At 31.7% G+C, this 20,718-nt stretch overlaps 3 protein-coding genes across 3 annotated transcripts; 1 reads left to right on the forward strand and 2 right to left on the reverse strand.

Moving 5' to 3' along the window:
* The first annotated feature begins 309 nt into the window (after positions 1–309).
* On the forward strand, positions 310–8,885 carry LOC124911493 (glycogen synthase-like). Its single transcript, XM_047451989.1, has 15 exons — positions 310–592; positions 1,440–1,964; positions 2,308–2,406; positions 2,497–2,549; positions 3,299–3,356; positions 3,636–3,718; positions 4,378–4,455; positions 4,992–5,071; positions 5,932–6,122; positions 6,897–6,971; positions 7,397–7,437; positions 7,537–7,642; positions 7,756–7,838; positions 8,422–8,495; positions 8,607–8,885. Exons 1-15 carry the CDS (start codon positions 416–418, stop codon positions 8,714–8,716), a joined length of 1,833 nt encoding a protein of 610 aa, XP_047307945.1. The 5' UTR covers positions 310–415; the 3' UTR covers positions 8,717–8,885.
* Positions 8,886–9,142: 257 nt separating this feature from the next.
* On the reverse strand, positions 9,143–13,925 carry LOC124912102 (chloroplast envelope membrane protein). The gene is made up of 8 exons (XM_047452660.1): positions 13,750–13,925; positions 12,912–13,668; positions 11,557–11,642; positions 10,630–10,803; positions 10,018–10,132; positions 9,813–9,910; positions 9,587–9,722; positions 9,143–9,492 (listed from the first exon to the last, which is right to left on the reverse strand). The coding sequence occupies exons 2-8, from the start codon at positions 13,530–13,532 to the stop codon at positions 9,424–9,426; spliced, it is 1,299 nt and encodes a 432-aa protein (XP_047308616.1). The 5' UTR covers positions 13,533–13,668; positions 13,750–13,925; the 3' UTR covers positions 9,143–9,423.
* Positions 13,926–15,245: 1,320 nt separating this feature from the next.
* Positions 15,246–16,739, reverse strand: LOC124912370 (spermidine coumaroyl-CoA acyltransferase-like). The gene has a single exon (XM_047452980.1). The coding sequence runs from the start codon at positions 16,714–16,716 to the stop codon at positions 15,337–15,339; it is 1,380 nt and encodes a 459-aa protein (XP_047308936.1). The 5' UTR covers positions 16,717–16,739; the 3' UTR covers positions 15,246–15,336.
* Positions 16,740–20,718: the final 3,979 nt, after the last annotated feature.

Below are 20,718 nucleotides of genomic sequence, written 5' to 3' on the forward strand. Positions count from 1 at the left end.
TTAACTATACCTTAGCTTCAAGCGTTTCTAAATATGCCCATAGATAAAAAGTCGATAAAATTGATCGGAGAGTTAATCGTTCTTATTTCTTACGGAGAACCTATTATTTTCTCTTATATAATTTTTCTTTCATATGTCATGTATATCTTTAAATTAGGAAAAATAAAATAAAATAAAATAGTTGTGTGATGACTTTCAAACTATAAATGAAATAAGAAAAAGTGATAAATAAATTAATAATTGCGGCGCAAAAAATACAGAAAAAGGTACGGAAAATAAAAAAATAAAAAATATAGATTGAGGAGAAAACGAAGATCCTTTCAGTTAGAGAGAATATCTCAATTTCACATGTACTCTCGCTTCGTCTACTCTCGACTTGATCGGAATCATCACAACGGCGACGGCGACGGCGACGATGGACATATTCGCACAAACCAGTCGTATCGGCACATTCCATCGCCGTCATCAAGTTCACACGACTGTAAAAGTTGAAGCGCCGTTGTTCTACAAGAAGACGACAGAGAATAAGTTGTTTTTCTCATCATCTTCCATATCCAGGGCTAATTTTAAGCTCCGATGTCATCCGCCTGAGGTAAGTTTGTAACTGTACAACCTAGATCATCTTAATTTGTAATTGGAATCCGCTTCCTAGAAATGCATGAGCTGTTTCTGTATAATCTATCTTACTTTAGAAGCTGAATCTAGAAATGCCTTGCTAGAAAGAGAATCTGCATGATTCTATGAGAGTTTCTGTTGAAGGATATTCTTGTTTTGCAGATGCTTTCGAGTTTCACCTTTTTCTTGAACAATTTTGTGCAATGGTTGAACTGTTTCATTCGATCAATATTAGTCCTATTATTATCTATACTTTGAATATGTATGATCATAATTAAACTAACAAATTATGTGATTGATGGATTTTGTAATCAATTAGGAGGAGGATTCAAGGATCGTGTCTGTATATATATATATATGTGCTATGATAATGAAAGAACAACACTTAAATTAACATTTTTAGAAGGTTGATGTATGTCTTATAATATATACATTATACACAGAATTATAAACACTTCTAATTGTAATGATGGTATTCAAAATGAAATGTTAGTCTAAGAATTTTATTTCATAATTTTAGCATCTAAGAGCTGTTCAATTGAACCAAACCTATTTGTAAACATCCTTATAATATGATTAATACTTTTGTTCACATGTCTCATTTATGTTGTGTTAAGGATAAACTGTTGCGAATTATAATGTTATGTTCACTCAATTTTAAGATCATTTGAGTAAATGATGATGATATTTCTAATTGAAGCAGCTATTTCGTCATATATAAAATTGTGCTGCTCATTGTTATTGAAAAAATTGGAATTTTCAGGTAGTGATTATTTTCACATGTTTGTTAGCTTGTTCATTATCATTGCTATAATTTCTTGCAGTTGGATACTATTGGAAAGCAGGAACACCCCATTAACTCGGGAATTGCAGATGAAGTGTGGCCATCCCCAAGTGACGAAACTCCATTCTGGAAGAGGGACTTTCCTTCATGGGATGTCAGCTTAGAAGCTCCCACCGATGTCGAGAAAGATTGTGACCCTATGCATATAGTTCACGTGGCTGCTGAAATGGCACCAATAGCAAAAGTTGGTGGTCTTGGAGACGTGGTCACTGGACTTGCCCGTGCCTGTTCAGTCCGTGGCCATAAAGTGGAAATAATGCTTCCTCTGTACGAGTGTATCCAGTTGCAGCAAATCAGCGATTTCACTCTTCTCAAGACATATGAGACATATCATGATGGGAAGTGGATTCCAGTGAATGCATACAGAGGAGAAGTTTTAGGCATCCGTGTGATATTCATTGAATCATCAAATCAATTCTTTAAAGGGCAATCTGTGTATGGTGGCTCATATGATGAGTTGGAGGCGTATTTGTTCTTTAGCCGAGCCTGTCTTGAATGGATGCAGGTCAGTAGGGATAAGTAATTTCCTGTCTTATGGTATTGCTCACTTGACAACATAGTTGTTCCATCAGAAAAGAAAGAGATATCAAAACAGCAAAAAAAAAAGAGAGTACGGTGAAGAAATTGGCTTTTAAACTAATGGGTCAGTTGGTGATAGCACAATAATATATGAAGTGTAAATTATGAGAATATAGATATGCAGCAAAACAAAGATTTATAAATTTGATTGTAATCTCTTCAGCAAGTCTGCAAGTCTGCTTTCAGATTGGTTTTGTTTCCAAGTCCTTCCATTAAATTTATACTTTAGAAACACCAAAATGATCTGGTTGTTTTCATAAATGTTTTAGGTTACTGGTATGCAGCCTGATATTATCCACATCCATGAATGGCAGACAAGTGTATTATCTCTGCTTTACTGGGATATGTATAATCATCTATCACTAAAGGTCTGTGATTATGGTCTTTTTCTGTTTTATTTCCCCGCATAGGACAATAACTTATAATGATGATAGTGAAATTGTAATGTTGTATTGTAGAAACCAAGAATATTGCTCACAATACATAATATGGAGCACTATGGAGAGTGCAGGTTTGCTGGTCATTGTTCTCTTCAAGTATTTCCTTATTGCTATCTCCATTCTTTGACATTTTGAATAAGCAAATGATTGTATAGAACTCAGAAAGAGGCTGTTGTGAATTTAAAATACAATATCCCAAGAGTATAATGATGATTCTAGATAGGGGTCTTGAGAGACTGATTTGAAACTTTAGGTTATCCTGTTGCACTACATTTCAGGACTTGCTGATTTTAGTGGTTCCTAGTGCATCTATTTTGTGTAAAAAAGATAAGTAGACAAATTCACTTCTAGCGAAGTATTAATTTGGGGATTTATCTTTCTTAATTTGAGAGTTGTATTAGTTCATTGGAGACATTGACATTACATTCTTGTTAGTGGAACTATTGAAATAGGTGTTTGGAAGAGTTATTTCTGTAGTCATCACTTATGTGACCAATACACTACATCAAGTGTTAAATCTTATTTACCTAAAAGAGACTTCTATAAATGTATTTGTGGTTCTCTCTAAATTATCATCTCTCAAAGAAAAAAATATATTAAAATGCTATATATTGCAACTCTTGATTGTATTGCCACTGGTTCCTGCATTAATATATGTGAATAATTTAAGTCCAATTATAGAATCAGATTTATGAATGATTCTAACGCATGCAAGACAACAGAAGCAACTTAGTAAATAGACTCTCACATCATGCAAACATCTTTTTAAGACCTTAAAGTTTGTTGATATATGGTTTACCTAATTTATTTGTGTTGGCAGACAAGAGCAACTTAGTAAATGTGGTGTTGATGGATCCATATATGCAACTGCTGATAAGGTCAGTGTTCAAGAAAATCTGAATAGATTAGTGTCCTTGCTTAAGTTACATATGTTGATTCTTCTCCTTTTTAGGGCCTGTACTTCTTTTTTGTCTCGAATCAATTGAATTAATCAAATTAGTCCAAAAAAGGAGGTAGTTGTAATAATAAATTCGAGAGTTGCTGACATAAGATAATGATTTCGACAAACAACATATTTACCATAAAAGCGGGTTTCTGTGGTGTGGAGTATTTCTTAAATTGAGTTCTTTGGCCTCTATTTCTTTTTGAAATGGCAGGCTATTGATGATCGAACGATTGGGCACAATCCCGAGAGGTTAAGCTTATTAAAAGGAGGGATTGTATACAGTAACGCAGTAGTGTAAGTGAATTTGGATTTGGTTTTGAAGCTTCTGTTTGCTATGAATTTTGTCAATTGGCTCATAATAATATATAATCTGCATTTTGATATAGATATTATACCGCATTATTGCTCCATTTATCAAATGCACAAATATTTTGAAATGTGATGTTGTTGTCTAACTAAAGGATAAGGCGGTAGTTTAGGGTGTGTCAACTAGCATGCAATTTTAATAGTTTATTCCAGGAAATCAATTTTTAATCTAAAAACATGTTTAACATTGTTCCTTGTTTTTCTAATTTCATAGGAGTATTGAATAACTTTTATTTTTAAAGTTTCAACGTCTCCAATACCAACCATAATTTTGAAAACGTGATATCTATTAAACTGTTTTCAATTTCATACATTTTCTCTTTGGAGAAATAAATTGGGATACAAACCCAGAAAGCAAGAAAAAAAACAGTCACTGCACGAAACACACGATTTCTTCTCCGATGCAGTTTCCACTTTTCAATTGATCCCATAGACAAAGAATAGAAATCATCAACTAATTGCTTAGGGTGTTAGGTTTGTGATGCCAGCTAAAGTAGTCACTTTCTTGTATCTTTTCCATTAGTGGACAAAAACTCTTATCATAAGACCAGTTTAAACAAGTATCTAACTTTTGTTCAATTTTCCAGCACAGTCTCCCAAACATACCTTCAGGAGACTCTATATTCTGGATGGCTTGCTAACAACTTGATAAAAAATAAGGACAAGTAAGTTCCATTGTTGAGACTTTCTATCCAATTTATTTTTTTCTTTCTGCATTTCTGGTGATGTTTCTTATCATTTAATAACACTTCAAGTCCACCTATAAAATTAAATGATAAGAAGCATCTCATAGACAACATAAATTCAATTATTTTGAGTTTCTAGTCAGAAAACACAGTTTATAGATAGATATCTTGAAGCATGAAAGTAATATTTTCACTTCTTGGATAGAAGTTATTTTTATTTGCTCTACTCATTCACCTCAAACAGAACCCAGAAGAAGCTTTCAATTCTTACTATATGAATCTCCTTGGATTTTCCATAAATTGATGATATTTCATCTAGATTATTTTTATCTCGTCCGAATGAATCTCCAAAAGAAGCTTTAAATTAATTTTATAGAAAATATATTTTTTGGCATCTTTGTTTCTCGTGACTGTTCTTCAAACATGTGTGGGGCCTTGAGGTTTCTAGATCCTTTTTTTAAGCTTTTCTCCTATTTCTTTTAAGGAACTATTCACTACATGACTAACTTTTGCAGGTACTATGGGATTCTAAATGGCATAGATACATCAATGTGGGACCCTTCCAAAGATGTCTTCTTGCCTGCAAAATTCAATGGTAATGATTCATTTCTCTTTTTCCAAGCTTCAATATATTGACATATTTATGCGGAGAAAACAATGTTAAAGCAATCTGTGCCAATTTGAAATAAGTCCTTTGTTGAATAAAGTAATACCCAATAAACTGATGACATTTCCTTTTATTCCATATTGTAGGTAAAAATATTCATAATTGTTTAAGATGACAAATACATCTAATTTAAAGTTTATGGTATTTTCTTTTAACAAGCATAGGTAAGATATGAAATTAAAACCATCAAAATGTAATTTTTGAAACAAAAGACAAATAAACTGTGTAAAATGAAAGGAAATGGAAAAGGTATTTATTGGATTGCTTCATAACTACAGCCTTCATAATCAAATTTTAATATTTTTGGGATAATGTCATCTACTATTCAAATACCCTCAAATTCAAGCTGGTAACATTGACATCCTTCACCAAATGTTCTCGAATGGCAGAGGCCAGTAAATATAAAAGTTCGGCAAACATCTAAGACATCAAACAGGAAGAAACCATCATTATTGGCTACAAATAATGACAATCATTGATTATGAACCAACATAAACAAAAGGAGAATCCGCATACTAGTATAAAATAATCATTATTCAATTAGTTAAGCCATGAGAATTATTGGATGGAAGATGGATGTAGTTGAAAGGGTTTTTTTGCAGCAAATGAAATGTTTATGGTTTAGCAAAAAGATGTTATCTTTATCGAAGGATAAAAGGATGTTTTATCATATTGTAGTGATAGTAAAAACCATAATGAAAGTCATTGGATGTATACACCACTTTGGTAGCCATTTATTTCCACACTTATATACATTGACATTAATTTTGTAAGTTTTGGTTATGTAGCTCTAGAAACTGAAGGGAAGATGATATGCAAACAGTTTGTTCAAAGAGGGTTTGGTTTGCTCTCTGAAAGCACCAAAGTGGATAAGCCTAGCACTAAAAGAAGGGTACCTTTAGTTGTCTGCATCTCTCGCCTGGTTGCTCAGAAGGGTCTTCATCTAATAACTCACGCAATTAAGCATGTTGAAAATCTTGTAAGTTCGCTACTTCTTATAAGTCCTTTAAACTTTCTTTTCTCTTGTTGTGAGTGACAGAAGTGCAATTTTATGAGAATATGACCTATAGAAAAAATTATGTTTTATTCTAAACTAGCTGTCCCAGAATTGTTCTCTCCTTTTGTTTATGCTATCTAGCCTATATTGTTGATGATTCATTAATCATATTTTGGTACTTCAAGGCTTCAATATAATACAATTTTCTATTCAAAGATGTTCCTTGTAGTTTATGGTATAAATACATAACAAATAAGAAATTATGGTTAGAAGTTAAGAATAGAGAGATAGGAATTGCCGAAATTTAAATGAGAATCGGAGGTGTGAGAAGCCAGAGTAACAGAACGGACCCTGTATAATTGCAAGTTCAGTTTGTTCTTGGAGTCATAGTTGACAACGTAAACATTTTGGCCTCATTAATAAAAGACATCGAGAGAAATGAGTTGGAGATCAAGCGAACACTTCTGTGAATGACTGATGGGTATGATGTAAGAGAACAAAATAAACTGTACCTGATAACTGCCAATTGGTTAAGATGTCATATTTGTTTGTAATGCTATATTTCCTTATTTCAAGCAATGATATTCAGTTTTCCAATGCTTTGACTCCCAAAGATGGAGAAATATTCAATCCTTTCCGGATGAAGTTTGATTTTATTTTATTGTTTGTCATATACAACTTATTTTCGTTGTCTTGTAATATAGTTTTTTTTTTTTTTTCTGAACACTGCATTGCTAATGGTGCTCTCCTTACCAGGGTGGGCAAATGATTATACTGGGGAAAACTTCAGATAGTCGGGTTGAAAGAGAATTTGAAGCTCTAGCAGATTTGGTAGTTATTCTTCTCTATGCTCAAAGTACACTTGAAGATGAAAATATGTAGAGATGCATATAAAATGGTTCATAGATATCAATAGTAGTATGATTTATGTTTTTTATAATTTCTCTCGTCTATCTTCATGCATATAGTAATACATACCTGTTAAATCTTGTTCTTGAATTTTCTCGAGGCATAGAGAGAAAATGTTTTGCATCTCGAGAAGATAATGCATGCTAATAACATATTCATTCAGATATTATCCTCTCTCTTACATTTTCGATACAATAGTAGATCCAAATAATTTCATATCAGTTATATTGTTATAAAAAATGCTTAATCCTATCAAACTTTCTTAGCTGTATTTTTACTGCAATATTCTTGAAATTCAATGGTTATTTTGGTGACATAGATTCTACTAATAACTATGTTTATTTCAGCATAGTAAAGGCTCCAACATCCGGATACTTCTTTTCTACAGGTAAGTAAACGAATGCCCTGAAAACTATGGTAGTTATATGAGAGATAATTAATTAATCTTTCTTTTGTCTTGTTCTTTCATGTTGGATGCTAAATTCAGTGAAGAATTATCACACATGCTTTATGCTGCTGCTGACATGGTGCTTGTTCCTTCCATATATGAGCCATGTGGACTGGCCCAGATGCTTGGAATGCGTTATGGAGCGGTAAACTCTGTTTCCTTAACACTGTTTTTGCTCGTCTACTGAAATGACAACTAGAAATCTTTCTTAAGGTACACTGCTTGAAAAGAATAACTGATCTTATAGGCATGTTTCAGGTCCCAATAGTAAGAAAGACAGGTGGTCTTGCAGACACAGTGTTCGATTTGGATGATGAATCCAAGTCCAACATGGCTAACGGGTAAATCCAACTCTCAATAATTAAATGTATTTTTTTAGAGAAAAACCCATTATGAAAACTTTATTCTCATTTTCAAAAGCAAAAATATACCTCCTAAATTTAATCAGTTGGATACATATGGTATCAAACTAGCGTAATCAACTATATTGCAAATTACATGTATGGTGGATAATATCTGAACACGATCCAATTTTTATTCTTTGCACAACGTCCAGTTGATGAAGTTGGTCGGACTCTACTTACACACTCTACTCTGATCAACACATTTGAGTTAATTTATTTTCATACTTCATCATCTCGCCTTCTTGCCTTACCGAAATGTATAACATTTTGTTCCCTCCATATCTCCTACATATGCAGATGTTCAGAGTAAAGGCTATTTTCTTTTATTTTTTCGTTGACCAATTCTGTAGGCTAAATCACTGTCTTGGATCGAAAAAAATTGAACTATTATTTCTCTTCGTCAAAAGGCACATTTATAAAATTTATAGTTTCTACGACTCTTCAGGCTCGAGTTGCCCAAAATATCTGACATAAACATAATTTAGATCAGATGTTGATGTGAATACTTGTTTTTATTAAGGTTTGTGTTCGAGGGTACGGATGAAGGTTCCTTGACTCATGCTCTAGACCGCGCATTTCTCTATTACCAAAAGAGTAAGTTCCACTAACATTTTTACCAAATTTAGATTAAGTAGAGGATTTTTGTGAAGTTTTCATGACATAGGGTGTCAAATTTTATATAATTGACTATTCTCATGTATGCAGAGCCCGATGAATGGAATGATATCGTCAAGAGAGTAATGACGATAGACAATAGTTGGAACAACACAGCTGGAAAATACGTCCACGTTTACAACTCTATAAGGGCGAGATGATAAAATACCATCATATGTATTGTGGAGGTTGCAGCTTCAGCTCACATGGAACAAATTTCATGATGAGCTTAGAAAAATAAATGTTATTATTATTATGCAATAGTTCAATTCAAAATGTGTTATAAATCAAAACCACTAACTTGCTAAAATTATAAAAAAGTTTTTGTCACAAATCAGTCTAAATTATTTTAAAGTTTATTCTACATGTTTCTCTATAAATTCCTAACAAGACATGAAATTTCTGAAATTAAAAAAACTCTGAATAAGCAGCCATACAACACAATATTGTTATATAATGTTGACATACTATGTAAAATTGCAATAATTGGTAAAATAAACTTCATGATTTCACTGGCGAACAAAAAATAATGTGACTACATATGATTTAAAGTAACAAATGTCATCTCTATTATGGTTCCATTTATGTCCTTACAAAATAGGACAAAACCAGTTCTTATTAAAGAAATTAAGAACACAAAATGGTGGCATTTCTGTCTGCCATACAATAATTGAAGGTTTTTATAACCGAGAAATGATGAAGACATTATATCCATGTCTCGAGTAGATATTGTTTAAATTTATGTAAGAATATCTTTCAATGGGCTTGCGATATCCAATCTTGAATCATGACATACCAGTGTTTAGAAACAAATGGCCCCCTTTTCCCTCGTCTAAATGAATGGTCCAAGGAAGAGATTTGATTCACTCTAGTGACGTTTCATTTCATTGAATATGTTTGAGACGTTCGGAGATAATCTTGGGAGGAATTTAAATAACTGAGAGAAACGAAGAAGTGAATGATAATCAGTGGAAACACAAGAAAAGCCGAATTGAAAGCAAGTAAATATATGTATCAGGCTTAATACGTACCCAAAGCTTTACACACGCATCAAGTATGACAGGAATGAAGCAGACGAAAATGGTTATTGCAGCTTGATCCACCTGAAATCCATAATGCTCTAGGATCACTTCTGACAAAGTCTGCCAGCCGGACTCAGAATGATACCTGCAATAGGCTCATGCGCCCATTACGTAAGCAGATTTGTAAACCAAATGAAACTTAGATCGAAAGGCTATGATACGAGAGGAAGGTTACCCAAGAAAAATGTCCGTGATAAGTATAATAAGGAATGCCTTCCCAGTATCTGAAACATTATTTAGTATCTTATAACCTGTAAATTTTAGCAAAGCCACCTGCCAAAAAGAAAGAAAAAAAAAAGTGATTGAATTGCACATAATACAGAAAATAAAGTTAAGAACTACTGCAACAACATAAATTTCCTTTACGATATATTACTCACTTGACTCTGGTTTAAGCACAAAAGAATGAATAACGAGATTCCAAACGTCATATCAGACAATATGTTAGCAAATGCTCGACGGTTTTCCAATCTCCACTCATCTTGCAACTCTAACCTGTCAAACAACAGTTCAGTAGGCCGATAATGTTAGCACACACAAGGTTTTGAAGACTTCTAATAATTACTTTTGTGTTCTGAGTAAACCTAACCTCCATGACTTCTCTAGGAGAATCTTTATCTAAAGAATTTCTCAAGTTAGTTACGTACAGAAAACATGGCTAGAGAAGAGTACTATAACCAAGGAGTATTTTATATTAATTGCTAGAATACTCTGTTTTATACTGATGGGCTTTGTCACTACCTTTTATTTATTGAAATAAAGGTCAATTTTTATATTGAAAAAGAGGAACTTTGTTCAGGGATTGTATGAACTGAAAAACAAAAGACAAAATAGTTGGATTTCAAACAGATTGAAATAGTCCCATCCAGTGCAACCCCCCTTTTCTGGACCTTTATCACTATAAAGTGCAGCATTACTAAACATGTGGAAGATGTGTGGAAGAAGAGAATCGTGTAATAATACTAAAGATGCATAATGGGGTCAACTCTTACGCTTTGTGTCGTAATTCCAGCCAAAGCTCCTCATCAGAAAGAGGCGGAGATTTTCCTATCTCGACCTCAAGTCGGTATCTTGCCTTTGCCAGATTTATCTCTTTAACCATGTCTAGCTTTTGATGTCTTCTTACATCAAATATTTCAGCAGCAAGTGGCACTGTCTTTACATACCTGTTATACAGAACTAGATTAAATGGGTAATATAGATGAAATTCCTTCAACAAAATAATACTTATAGGAACCAAAAGGTTTCAGAAAAAAACTAAAACTTCTCATGTTCTATGTAATTGATTACACCGATTCTTGGAGCTTAATGTCAAATAGCAATTAGGTTAAGACTATGATGCAATGTTAACTAGAAATTAGTCTTGAGAGGTGAGAGAAGCCATTGGAGAAGAGAAAAAAAATTACAAAATATGTCAGTACTACAATTGAATTGATTTAATATATTTAACTAACTGCCAATCCGGCTCACTAACAGTCCAACAACCTATCTTCCCCTGAAGCTAGCCCAAAAGTCGATCTTTCAGCCCAATGCTAAGAAATCCACATTGCCTAAAACCCTCGCACGTATCAGACTACTTAATGTATAGATCAGCAGTAAGACGAACACACCCACATAGACAGACATACTAGTTTAAATTTGTCAGGCTATAATAAATAGTAAGGTAGGTTGAGTGGCAATTTAGTAAGTAGGACTAGATGACAAAGCTGTAAATAATGTGAAGGTGTAGGGATATAAAATAGAGTTGTGAAGACTTGTATAGGTCAGTTTTTTGTTCTTCCTCTCTCTCTCTTACACTATTTTTCTTGTTTGTAACAATTTTCTTTACAAAAAACTGAAAAGAAGAAATTGCAAAGGATTTCTCTTTGACGTTGAAAAGGGTAACAACTGACACTAGGAAATATGTTTTACATGATTACCTGTCCAAAAATGGCATCAGAACATAGTCATGTATCAAAAAGTCCATCGCCCATGGTATAACCACCAATACTGCCAAAAACTTTGCCTATCAAAACAAGGATGATATGTTAGCAAGTATAATCATGTCAAGTTTAGTGTGGAAAAGAAAGAATATGCATGGCTAGATATGTCCTGCATACATAAATAGAACCATATCATGTATGAAAGAAGCCCAACACCGCAACACGTTATGCAAACCATAGAGCATGTCATTTTAGCTATGCATAATTACATGATTGACTAGAAAAATAACTTAAGTGCATTAACAAGTTTGACAAAAGAATATCACTGGAAACCCACTAGGGTAGATCAAGTGTTAAGAGTCGGTACCCAAGAGACCAAAGATCACGGGTTCAATTCCCACTTAGAACGCCTTAAGTTGAAGTGAGGAGTCATGACTGTGGGAGGTCGTGCTAGCTTGCTAAACTAAAAACAGAAATTATCACTGAAAAATAGTGTCTCAAGACTCTAAATTTATCTACTTCATGTCGCAATCCTAATGATTTATGCCAAATTTATTAGTATACATTGCCTAAGTTGTGATTCTCAATTCAGTAGAAACAACAACAATATTTGATAACTATTAACTACTAAACATGAAAAGTGGCTAGCTAAAGTTTCTTCTTACAAGCATTAGATCATTTTCTGTTGACCTCCATAAAGAAACCAAAAGGCCAAAGATATAAATAGGTTAAAAAAGAATGATATCTGCAAACTGTAAAAGTATGCTTCCTTGATAGGTTCATCTCGGGGAATTAGGTGATAAGATCTGTATCCACACGAGCAAAAAATACTTAATGACATTCGGCTTTGAATATATTACCACATGTGGGCATGAATAATCACTGGAATCTGATATATTAGGAAACAGAATAGATAGAGCCTGATTCATCCAGCTAGTAAACATTGCATGCTTTTATTATCTAAAGTGTAAATAGAGCAGTTGATCATTTCAGACATCCTATTATATGCCATAATGAGCCAACTGCTAAAAGTATCAATTCAGGTTTTCGACGACTTACATTTCATTTTGTGGCTGATTTTTGTCAAAATTAGTCTTATGATGCACTTGGCATTAATTGAGGAATGATTTTAGGATTTGCAGGTTCCAAATATAGTTGCTTGATAGGGATGGTAAATTTTCACAATTTTAAGAATTTGGTCATTGTTTGTTGCATCATAAACAAAGGCCTCCTTCTATCCAGGAACATGAAAAGAACCATATATATAGCAAATCTAGGATGACAGTCTATGATACATTATAATTCATTTTAATAACTAGTAAAATCAGCAGAATTTTATTCAATGAACTTACTGAATTTATGGAGGCATATTGAAAAACTCTGTCTTCATAGAGCATGTCATCTTTCTTGCCAAATACTACATCTGCCATAGACTTGACCAAACCTCCATCTGCCATGGACTTGACCAAACCTCCATCGGAAATCATTTCGCTTTGATCATCTATGGATTCCCTTCGGTTTTCACTGTTCAATTCTTGACCCCATGATGAACCATTTCCACTAGCTGGCCCATCCACAAGCCAGTCTTCCCATCTCCGATTCTCTTCATTCTTCAAACCATCTTGTGCTTCCCGGATATCCATTATTGCCTCTGCTCTCCTCTTCCAAGCCTCAAACTTCTCATCCTCAGACAATTCCTCATCTTCTTTAACATTCTCCTCAACCTCAAGCATATCCTCGTCTTTCAAACTAAACCAGTCACCATCATCATCAAAAAAGAATTTCTTCCACCAGGATCTCTTCCTTGAATAATCCTTTTCAGCATTAGGTATAAACCCAGATAATCTTCTTCCACTACCTACCAAATGAACTTCGATATTTGATTTATTATGCAGAAACGAAGATTTATGGTATTGGTACACACCGCGATTAAGAAAATTCAAAGTTTTGCATAAGATAATTGAAGTGCTCATGAAGAAGACGTATTGAATCCAACATTTTCTTCTCTAATAAAAGTAATTGAAATTGAAACCATGGCAGACGGCTACAACACCCAAAATTCTAAATCACTGTCTGTTGAGAACTCAGTCTTTGTCGCAAAATGAAACCCTGAAATCAATGAGTAAATCACATAGAACCCACTATTTAGAAAGAAGGAAAGAATGAATCTAAACTGGTAATGAGAATTACCTGCGCCATCATGTAAAGAATTTTGGCAATTTCAGCTTGTTAAGCTTTTGGATTCAATTCATCGCGTTTCATCTCATCCCCATTTTAGAGCGAAATGAAAAGTGTTTACTTTCAGTAGCTTTGAACTGATAGCAAATTGGGGGCAATGGAATCGTATGCGTACATTGTAGAAGATTACAGAAGAATACTCAACGGATAAACCTTTGGCAGATTTTAGAATACGTGTCAGTTTTCTTGTATGTCTTTTTTTTAAAAAGAAATTAATTTTATTCATGTTTTATACTTTGTTTTCTTAATTATGTAATTATTTTATTTTATTATTTTAAAAAAAATCATATTTATGTAGGGTGTATTTGGTAGTCAAATTTAATTTTAATTTTTATGTTTATTAGAATGTTTAAGATTAAGAATTGAAATTATAATTAGAATTATAATGGAATTTAAATTAGTATGTTTATAATTTTCAATTTCATTCTTTTTAATATATTATTATTTTATTATTAACTTATTAAGTTGATAATTGTTTTTTTTTAATTTAGAAAATTAAAATGTTCCAATAGTATATATATATTTTTTTAAATTTAGTAAGTTAATATTTCGAACTAATATATATTTTTTTTAAAATTTAGTAAATTAAATGTTTTTTTTTTAATTTAAGAAGTTAACATGTTGAACTAATATTTTAATTTATTAAATTAACATGTTAAACCAATATTTTTTTTTTAGATTTGACATCTAAACAAAATCTTTTCATACTTGAGTTATCTAATAGATTTTGAGTTATCTAATAGATTGTGTCAAACAAGTATCTTAATAATATATATTTAAATTGTTTTTATTAAATTACAATTTTATAGTTTTTTCAAACATAAGAATTGAATCACAATTCATATTCTTTGTAGAATTGAAATTTTAATGTCAATTCTAATTTCACTCATTCTAAATAGTTAAAGTTTGATGGTTTGAACTTATGAGAATAAATTTGGTTTATTTAATAAATGTTTAGTGATAATGATTTTGAGAAGTTATGGGTCAAAGTTGTATATATTTATAGTGTTTACTAATACAACTTAATTGGTAAACAAATTAAATAGACTTAAATTAAGTCATGATTAAAAGTTTTAAAAACTACTTTGAGTGTGGACTTCAAATCCTTCGTTAATGTCTTCTTCCTGGTGAGCCATTTCTTATTTTATTTGTGATTGTTCTACCTTTTGCACTGTTTTGTTGAATACTCTATGTGTTTAAGCTTATATATGTTTGTTCGTTTTGTTTTATTTTCAATAGTAAAAATTTAAACACGTACATCAAGATTTTGTTCAGTCCACTCTTTTCACAATTTTTGGTCTTTATATCTTTTTGCGATCCTATATACATTGAGATGGTTTAGGTCTAGGAATTCATTCGATTTTGTATTCCATTTTGTTGAAGAGAGTGCAGTATATATATAAGAATTTTCAATTTAAAACACAAAAGCAATACATATTTTCATTCAATTTAAGAAATCAAGTACAATTTGTTGCACATAAAACTTAACTTATTTGTAAATTAAAACACACACACATATAAAACATTTCAATTAACCAATCATTTGATGTAGTCCATTTGTTCAATAGCATCCATTTCATCCTTCATCTTAGCCATGGCAGCCCTTGGGAGGGTAAGATACACCCTCATCCCACCTTTCATCTTGGCATCGAGTTTGCATGAAGGAAGAAGCAAGCACATGCCCACGTAAAAACTTGCACTCCAAGGCAACACCATAAGGTTGACGGGCTCCCCCGACCCAAAATCTATCTCCATAAACCCTAGGTGCCTCCAATCCGTCAAGAAAACACACGCACCGTTATTTTTGAAAACAGGTTTGGCTCGTGTTATTGACTCGGTTATACTTATCGCTTTCCAAATGTAATCCGGATCGGAGGCATTCTTTTTGCTTTCTTTGATAGTCTCTACGACCTCAAGAAATGGACCCTCGTTAAGTTGTTTTCCCGACATCTCAGAGCTGACAAGCACTATAGAATTACCATAGTACCCTTGAGGCAACGGGGGATTTTTCAGTATGTGTCTTATCCCGGTGATGATAGTAAAGACAGTGTCACCATCTGAGTTTAAATCTAAGGCCCTAAACATTGACCTCCAAATATAAGCACTAATTATTTCAAGGCTAGTGAAGTTGTTTCTCATGACTCCGATATCAATATCATCGCCTTTTACTATCAAACTCGACCTCATTTTCTTTATAGTCTCGCCGCTTATGTTGAAGAACTCGTGAAGGAGATCAGTGGTGGGTAAATATGGGGAATTTGCTAAGGTGTTTTTTTGAAATGGAAGTTCAATGGATTCTTCACAAGGTTCCACAACTAATAGTTCCCTCTCCCATACTGGTTTTACCAATGGCTCGTTCTCTCCTTTGACAAGATCGGCCAATGCTCTAAGAAATTGGGAAGCACTCACCCCGTCACACATAGCATGGCACAAGCCCATCCCTATGGCGAAACCTCCACAAGAAAACTTGGTAACTTGCACGACAAGAGGGTGATAACCGGATTCGCTTTGATTTGGATAGTTGACAACAAACTCTCTCGCAGTTTGCAAGTCAATACCGTCTAGGTAATTAAGTGAAGAAAGGGAACAAGATGCAACAGCCTCCACATAGGGTACACCTTCGGCATTACAAGTGATTCGGAGTTTTCCATCTATGTTCCTCTTGAGTTTCCCGGCCATCGGGTAGTAGTGCACGAGTACCCTAGAGAGGGCATCCTTGATGAGGCAAGCCGGATCATCATGCAAGTTATTCTCTTGATCGTGACTTGCCTTGTAGACATGGATGGTGTAGACAAGTAACTCGATATTGTTGTCATTGTCGACAGAAGAGAACGAGAGGACACACGATGGTGTTGGTTTTGAAGGTGTAACGAGAAAAATATCTTTCTTGTCAACCACGAAGGCTTGATCGTTCGCCATGGAAGAGAGTTATAAGTGGACTTGGGGAATATATGGTCAAGAGAAGAGTAGTATGTTTATAGAACATGAAATGAAAGTGGAAGCTAACATAATATATATAGGAGGTGATGAGTTTTGTATACACGGCTATAATACGTTTAACAATTAAAGGCCTTATCGTGTACTTCTTTATTTTAATTATCCCATTTTATCTTATTAAAAATGATGCATGAATTGGTCATAATCTAATTTGACTTTATCTTAATGCTTCATTTGTTATTTTCTTAAAAGTAAAAATATAAAACTACAGATTAAGAACAATGAGATAATGTGAACTACGATCGTTGTGTTTCGGGTATGTTTGGTAGCATATTAGACACTCGTATTTTTGTAATATTTGTGTCGTTATGTTTAAACGACACTCTTTCCTATCCTATTGCAATAGTTATTTTAAAAATAAATAAATAAACAAACAAAATAGTTACATAGACTTGTATAGACGAGAACACTAATATTTATTAGCAAACATAAAATAATTATTTATGAGAAATTGTTAAAATGAACTTATTAAATAAACTAATAGATTTTAAGAGTAATGATAACGAAAATTTAGTGTTATGAACGGTGTGCCAACAAGTGATTGGATTTGTAAAATAGAATTTATCTCTTCTATTAGATTTAAGTCAAATCATGTATTGTCACATCATTTCCGACACCATTCATGACACTAAATTTTCGTTCTTTATCATTATTATAGATTTTACAGTTGTCTCAATTATTATGGTAGAAGTAGGGTTACCCAAATGATTTTATTTATTTATTTATTATTATTATTACTTCTTTTTGGATAGGAAAACACATTCCATCCATCCATGATCTTGAATTATTTGTTAATTAATCTTACTTCATTTAAAAGTGTATTTGTGTAGGGGTTGGTGGGAGAAATCACAAATATGTTAAATTAAGCCCCCGGGTTTACAATTGTGTAGGACCTGTTTAATTGAGCCAACAAATATCTATATTTTTTTTTCGAATTCATATGACTTTTCGAGAGAAGATTCTTCAATTTAATTTAATTTTTTTTTTTTATTATGTCAACATTAATAATTTGAATTGGAATTCAAAAGAATGTCAACTCTAATCCTTCCCTTGTTACCCAATTGTTTGACTAAATTCTTTTGACAGGCTAACCATGTACTATTTTTAATTTATTTATAAAACCATGTACTATAATATAATATATATAAAAAAATTCTTCCCAATTCTGCAACTTGCCTACATGGCCAGTTGTGATTCATTTTTGTTCTTTAAATTTGTATAAAGAGAAATTATTATATAAGAAATATTTAAACATAACTTACTTCGATTATTCTCACCATCAAGAGGTAAATACATATAATTTCTCTATATATACTATTTTATTTGTTCTTGATATATTATCTTATTTGTTTTAGAGCTGGATGATATAATATTTACTTTATAAATCTTTTATTCTTTTTATGATTTGAGACCAACTCGAAGAAATATAATCTTGTATTAAGAAATCAATTGTAAAGAGAGATAAATAATTAATATATAAAAATTACTTTAAATATATATTAACACAAGTAAATCAGTATTAGGTATTTATTAGCATAATTTAAATTTAACAAAATAATCATGTTATAGTAAGTAGATCACATATACTAATACAAATCACTCTTCCAATTAATAGGAACTCATAATAGGATAATAGGTACGTATAATGATAGAGAGCGACGTTAGGACAATGACTCCTCCAACAACCCCACCTGATAGGCACGTGAAAAAAAATAAGGCACGATGAAAAAATTTAAATAAATAAAAAGAAAATTAACGCACTATTCTTTAATTTTGATCAGGTAAAAGGTTAGAGAGAAAAAATGGTACCGACATGGTCATGTTCATGATAAAATGTCAATTATCTCTTTAACTTTTTACATGATTAAAGCTAAAGAAGAGTATGCACTCATTTTTTTTTTAATTATTTTTTTTTTCACTTATGTTTATTTTTTCCATTTCCACGTGCATTCTAGATGCATTCTAGATGGGTCGCTAAGAGTCGCCCATATGATTACTCGTACTTATAATAAAATTATAATAACAGTAACTAAATATCTAATTGGTAAAGATTTTTATTATTATTTTAAAATAAACTATATGCGAAGGATGTTTAAATGACTGTAAATAAATACCCTCTTAGAGAATTATTTTTTATTATTTATATTTTAAAAATTATAAATATACATATATAGATATTTATATACATTAAGAACTTTAACTATATATAGTAAATGAATACTGAAAAATATATATGTCATTATGATATTTTCATTATTTATATTTCAAATATACATGGTTAATATCTTATATAGGATAATCCAATTTAACATTAATTAATACAGATTGAATTGGATGGTTTATGATTTGGTAATCTAATTTAGTATTTTTTTTTATCTAATTGTTTAATAATTCATTTTTTTATTTTACTAATTAATGTTTAATATATTTAATTCACTTTTATTTTATGAATCACTTAATTATAAAAAAACAAATTATTGTTAAAATTTTAATAATACACTTATTATAATTAATTTTATTTATTTATAATAGTATTTTGTTTACTTTTCCTACAAACTTATTAATTTCAAATATTTTAATTAACTATTATAATCTAGCGAATTTAGGCTAAGAAATATAATTTTTTTTTTAGTTATTTACGTAGAAATTGAAATTTGCCGTAAGAATAAATTATAAACAACTTACAACATTAACTATGCAACTTTTAATTCTTTTCAAACTAATTAGTACTATTTTATTTTATACAAAACAATATAGTTATTCATCTATAATAGTCTATTTACTCATAATTATTAATTAATTATATAATTTATTGAAATTGCGGGATTATGCAACTTTCCATTCTGGACAAGCCAAATCACTAAAATGAAATGGATGAAAATAAAAGTTTGCAATATTCTTTTGCGCTTAACCACTGCTACTAACTACATTTTAAGTTAAAGATCGAAAACCCCTTCCCGAAAATCAAAAGCAAGAGATGACAAATTTAAGTTTAGTTGTTATTTAACCAGTCATTCAATTATTTTAAACACATGGTTATTTGGATAAATCTTCTATAAAATACTATTGAGTTGCTACATAACCACTACTACTAACTACATAAAATAACTAGTCTAAATTCTCATTTCCTTATAGTAAAGAAAACTCATTCCATTCAAACAAAAACAAGCAGACAATTTATATTTAATTACTATTTACCATGCATGTGCATTTAATTCATTCCAGTAACTCGTTAACCAGGGTCTTTGTTGTTATTTCTTTTTTACTGTTTTTTTTAATTAAAATGTGATAACGGATTAAGTATAAAGTCCGTAAACCCACTTAACCATTTAACTTAAAACGATGGATTTCATGACTCCATTAGATTTTTTTTCTTGTCTAGAATCAATTACCGTTGTTAAAATGTCTTTTACCCAATCAGAATTTTATCAACCGGATCAATTACCGTAGTTCAAAGTGGTTTATTTTTTTGCGCCACTAGATCATTAGTGACCGATTGTTTTCGATAAAGGGTAACCACATTACTTGTTTAGCGACACCATATTGTCTTTTTATTAAATCTATCTTACTAAATTAAAGAAATTTATTAAACTTGACATATTTATATATATCACATATGAGATATAAGTTGTATATTAATATAAAATTTGTACCTACCTACAAATATTGTTTACCAAACAATATACTAATACCACACTTTTCTCCTTGGTCAGCAGAATAACTCAATATTGCTATTTGAGTTGTAACTTCTACCTAACATTCCTACCAATAAAGATAACAACATACAAATAACCTACAATCGCACAATACGAATATTTCACATTCCTATCGTCTTGAAATTATATGAGGTGAAATCTGAAGAATCGACATACTCGATTGAGAATCTTGGTCATTGTTTTTAAGAAAATTTCTGCACACATTAAC

Source organism: Impatiens glandulifera, chromosome 8, assembly GCF_907164915.1.
Source record: "Impatiens glandulifera chromosome 8, dImpGla2.1, whole genome shotgun sequence".
Lineage (NCBI taxonomy): Eukaryota > Viridiplantae > Streptophyta > Magnoliopsida > Ericales > Balsaminaceae > Impatiens > Impatiens glandulifera.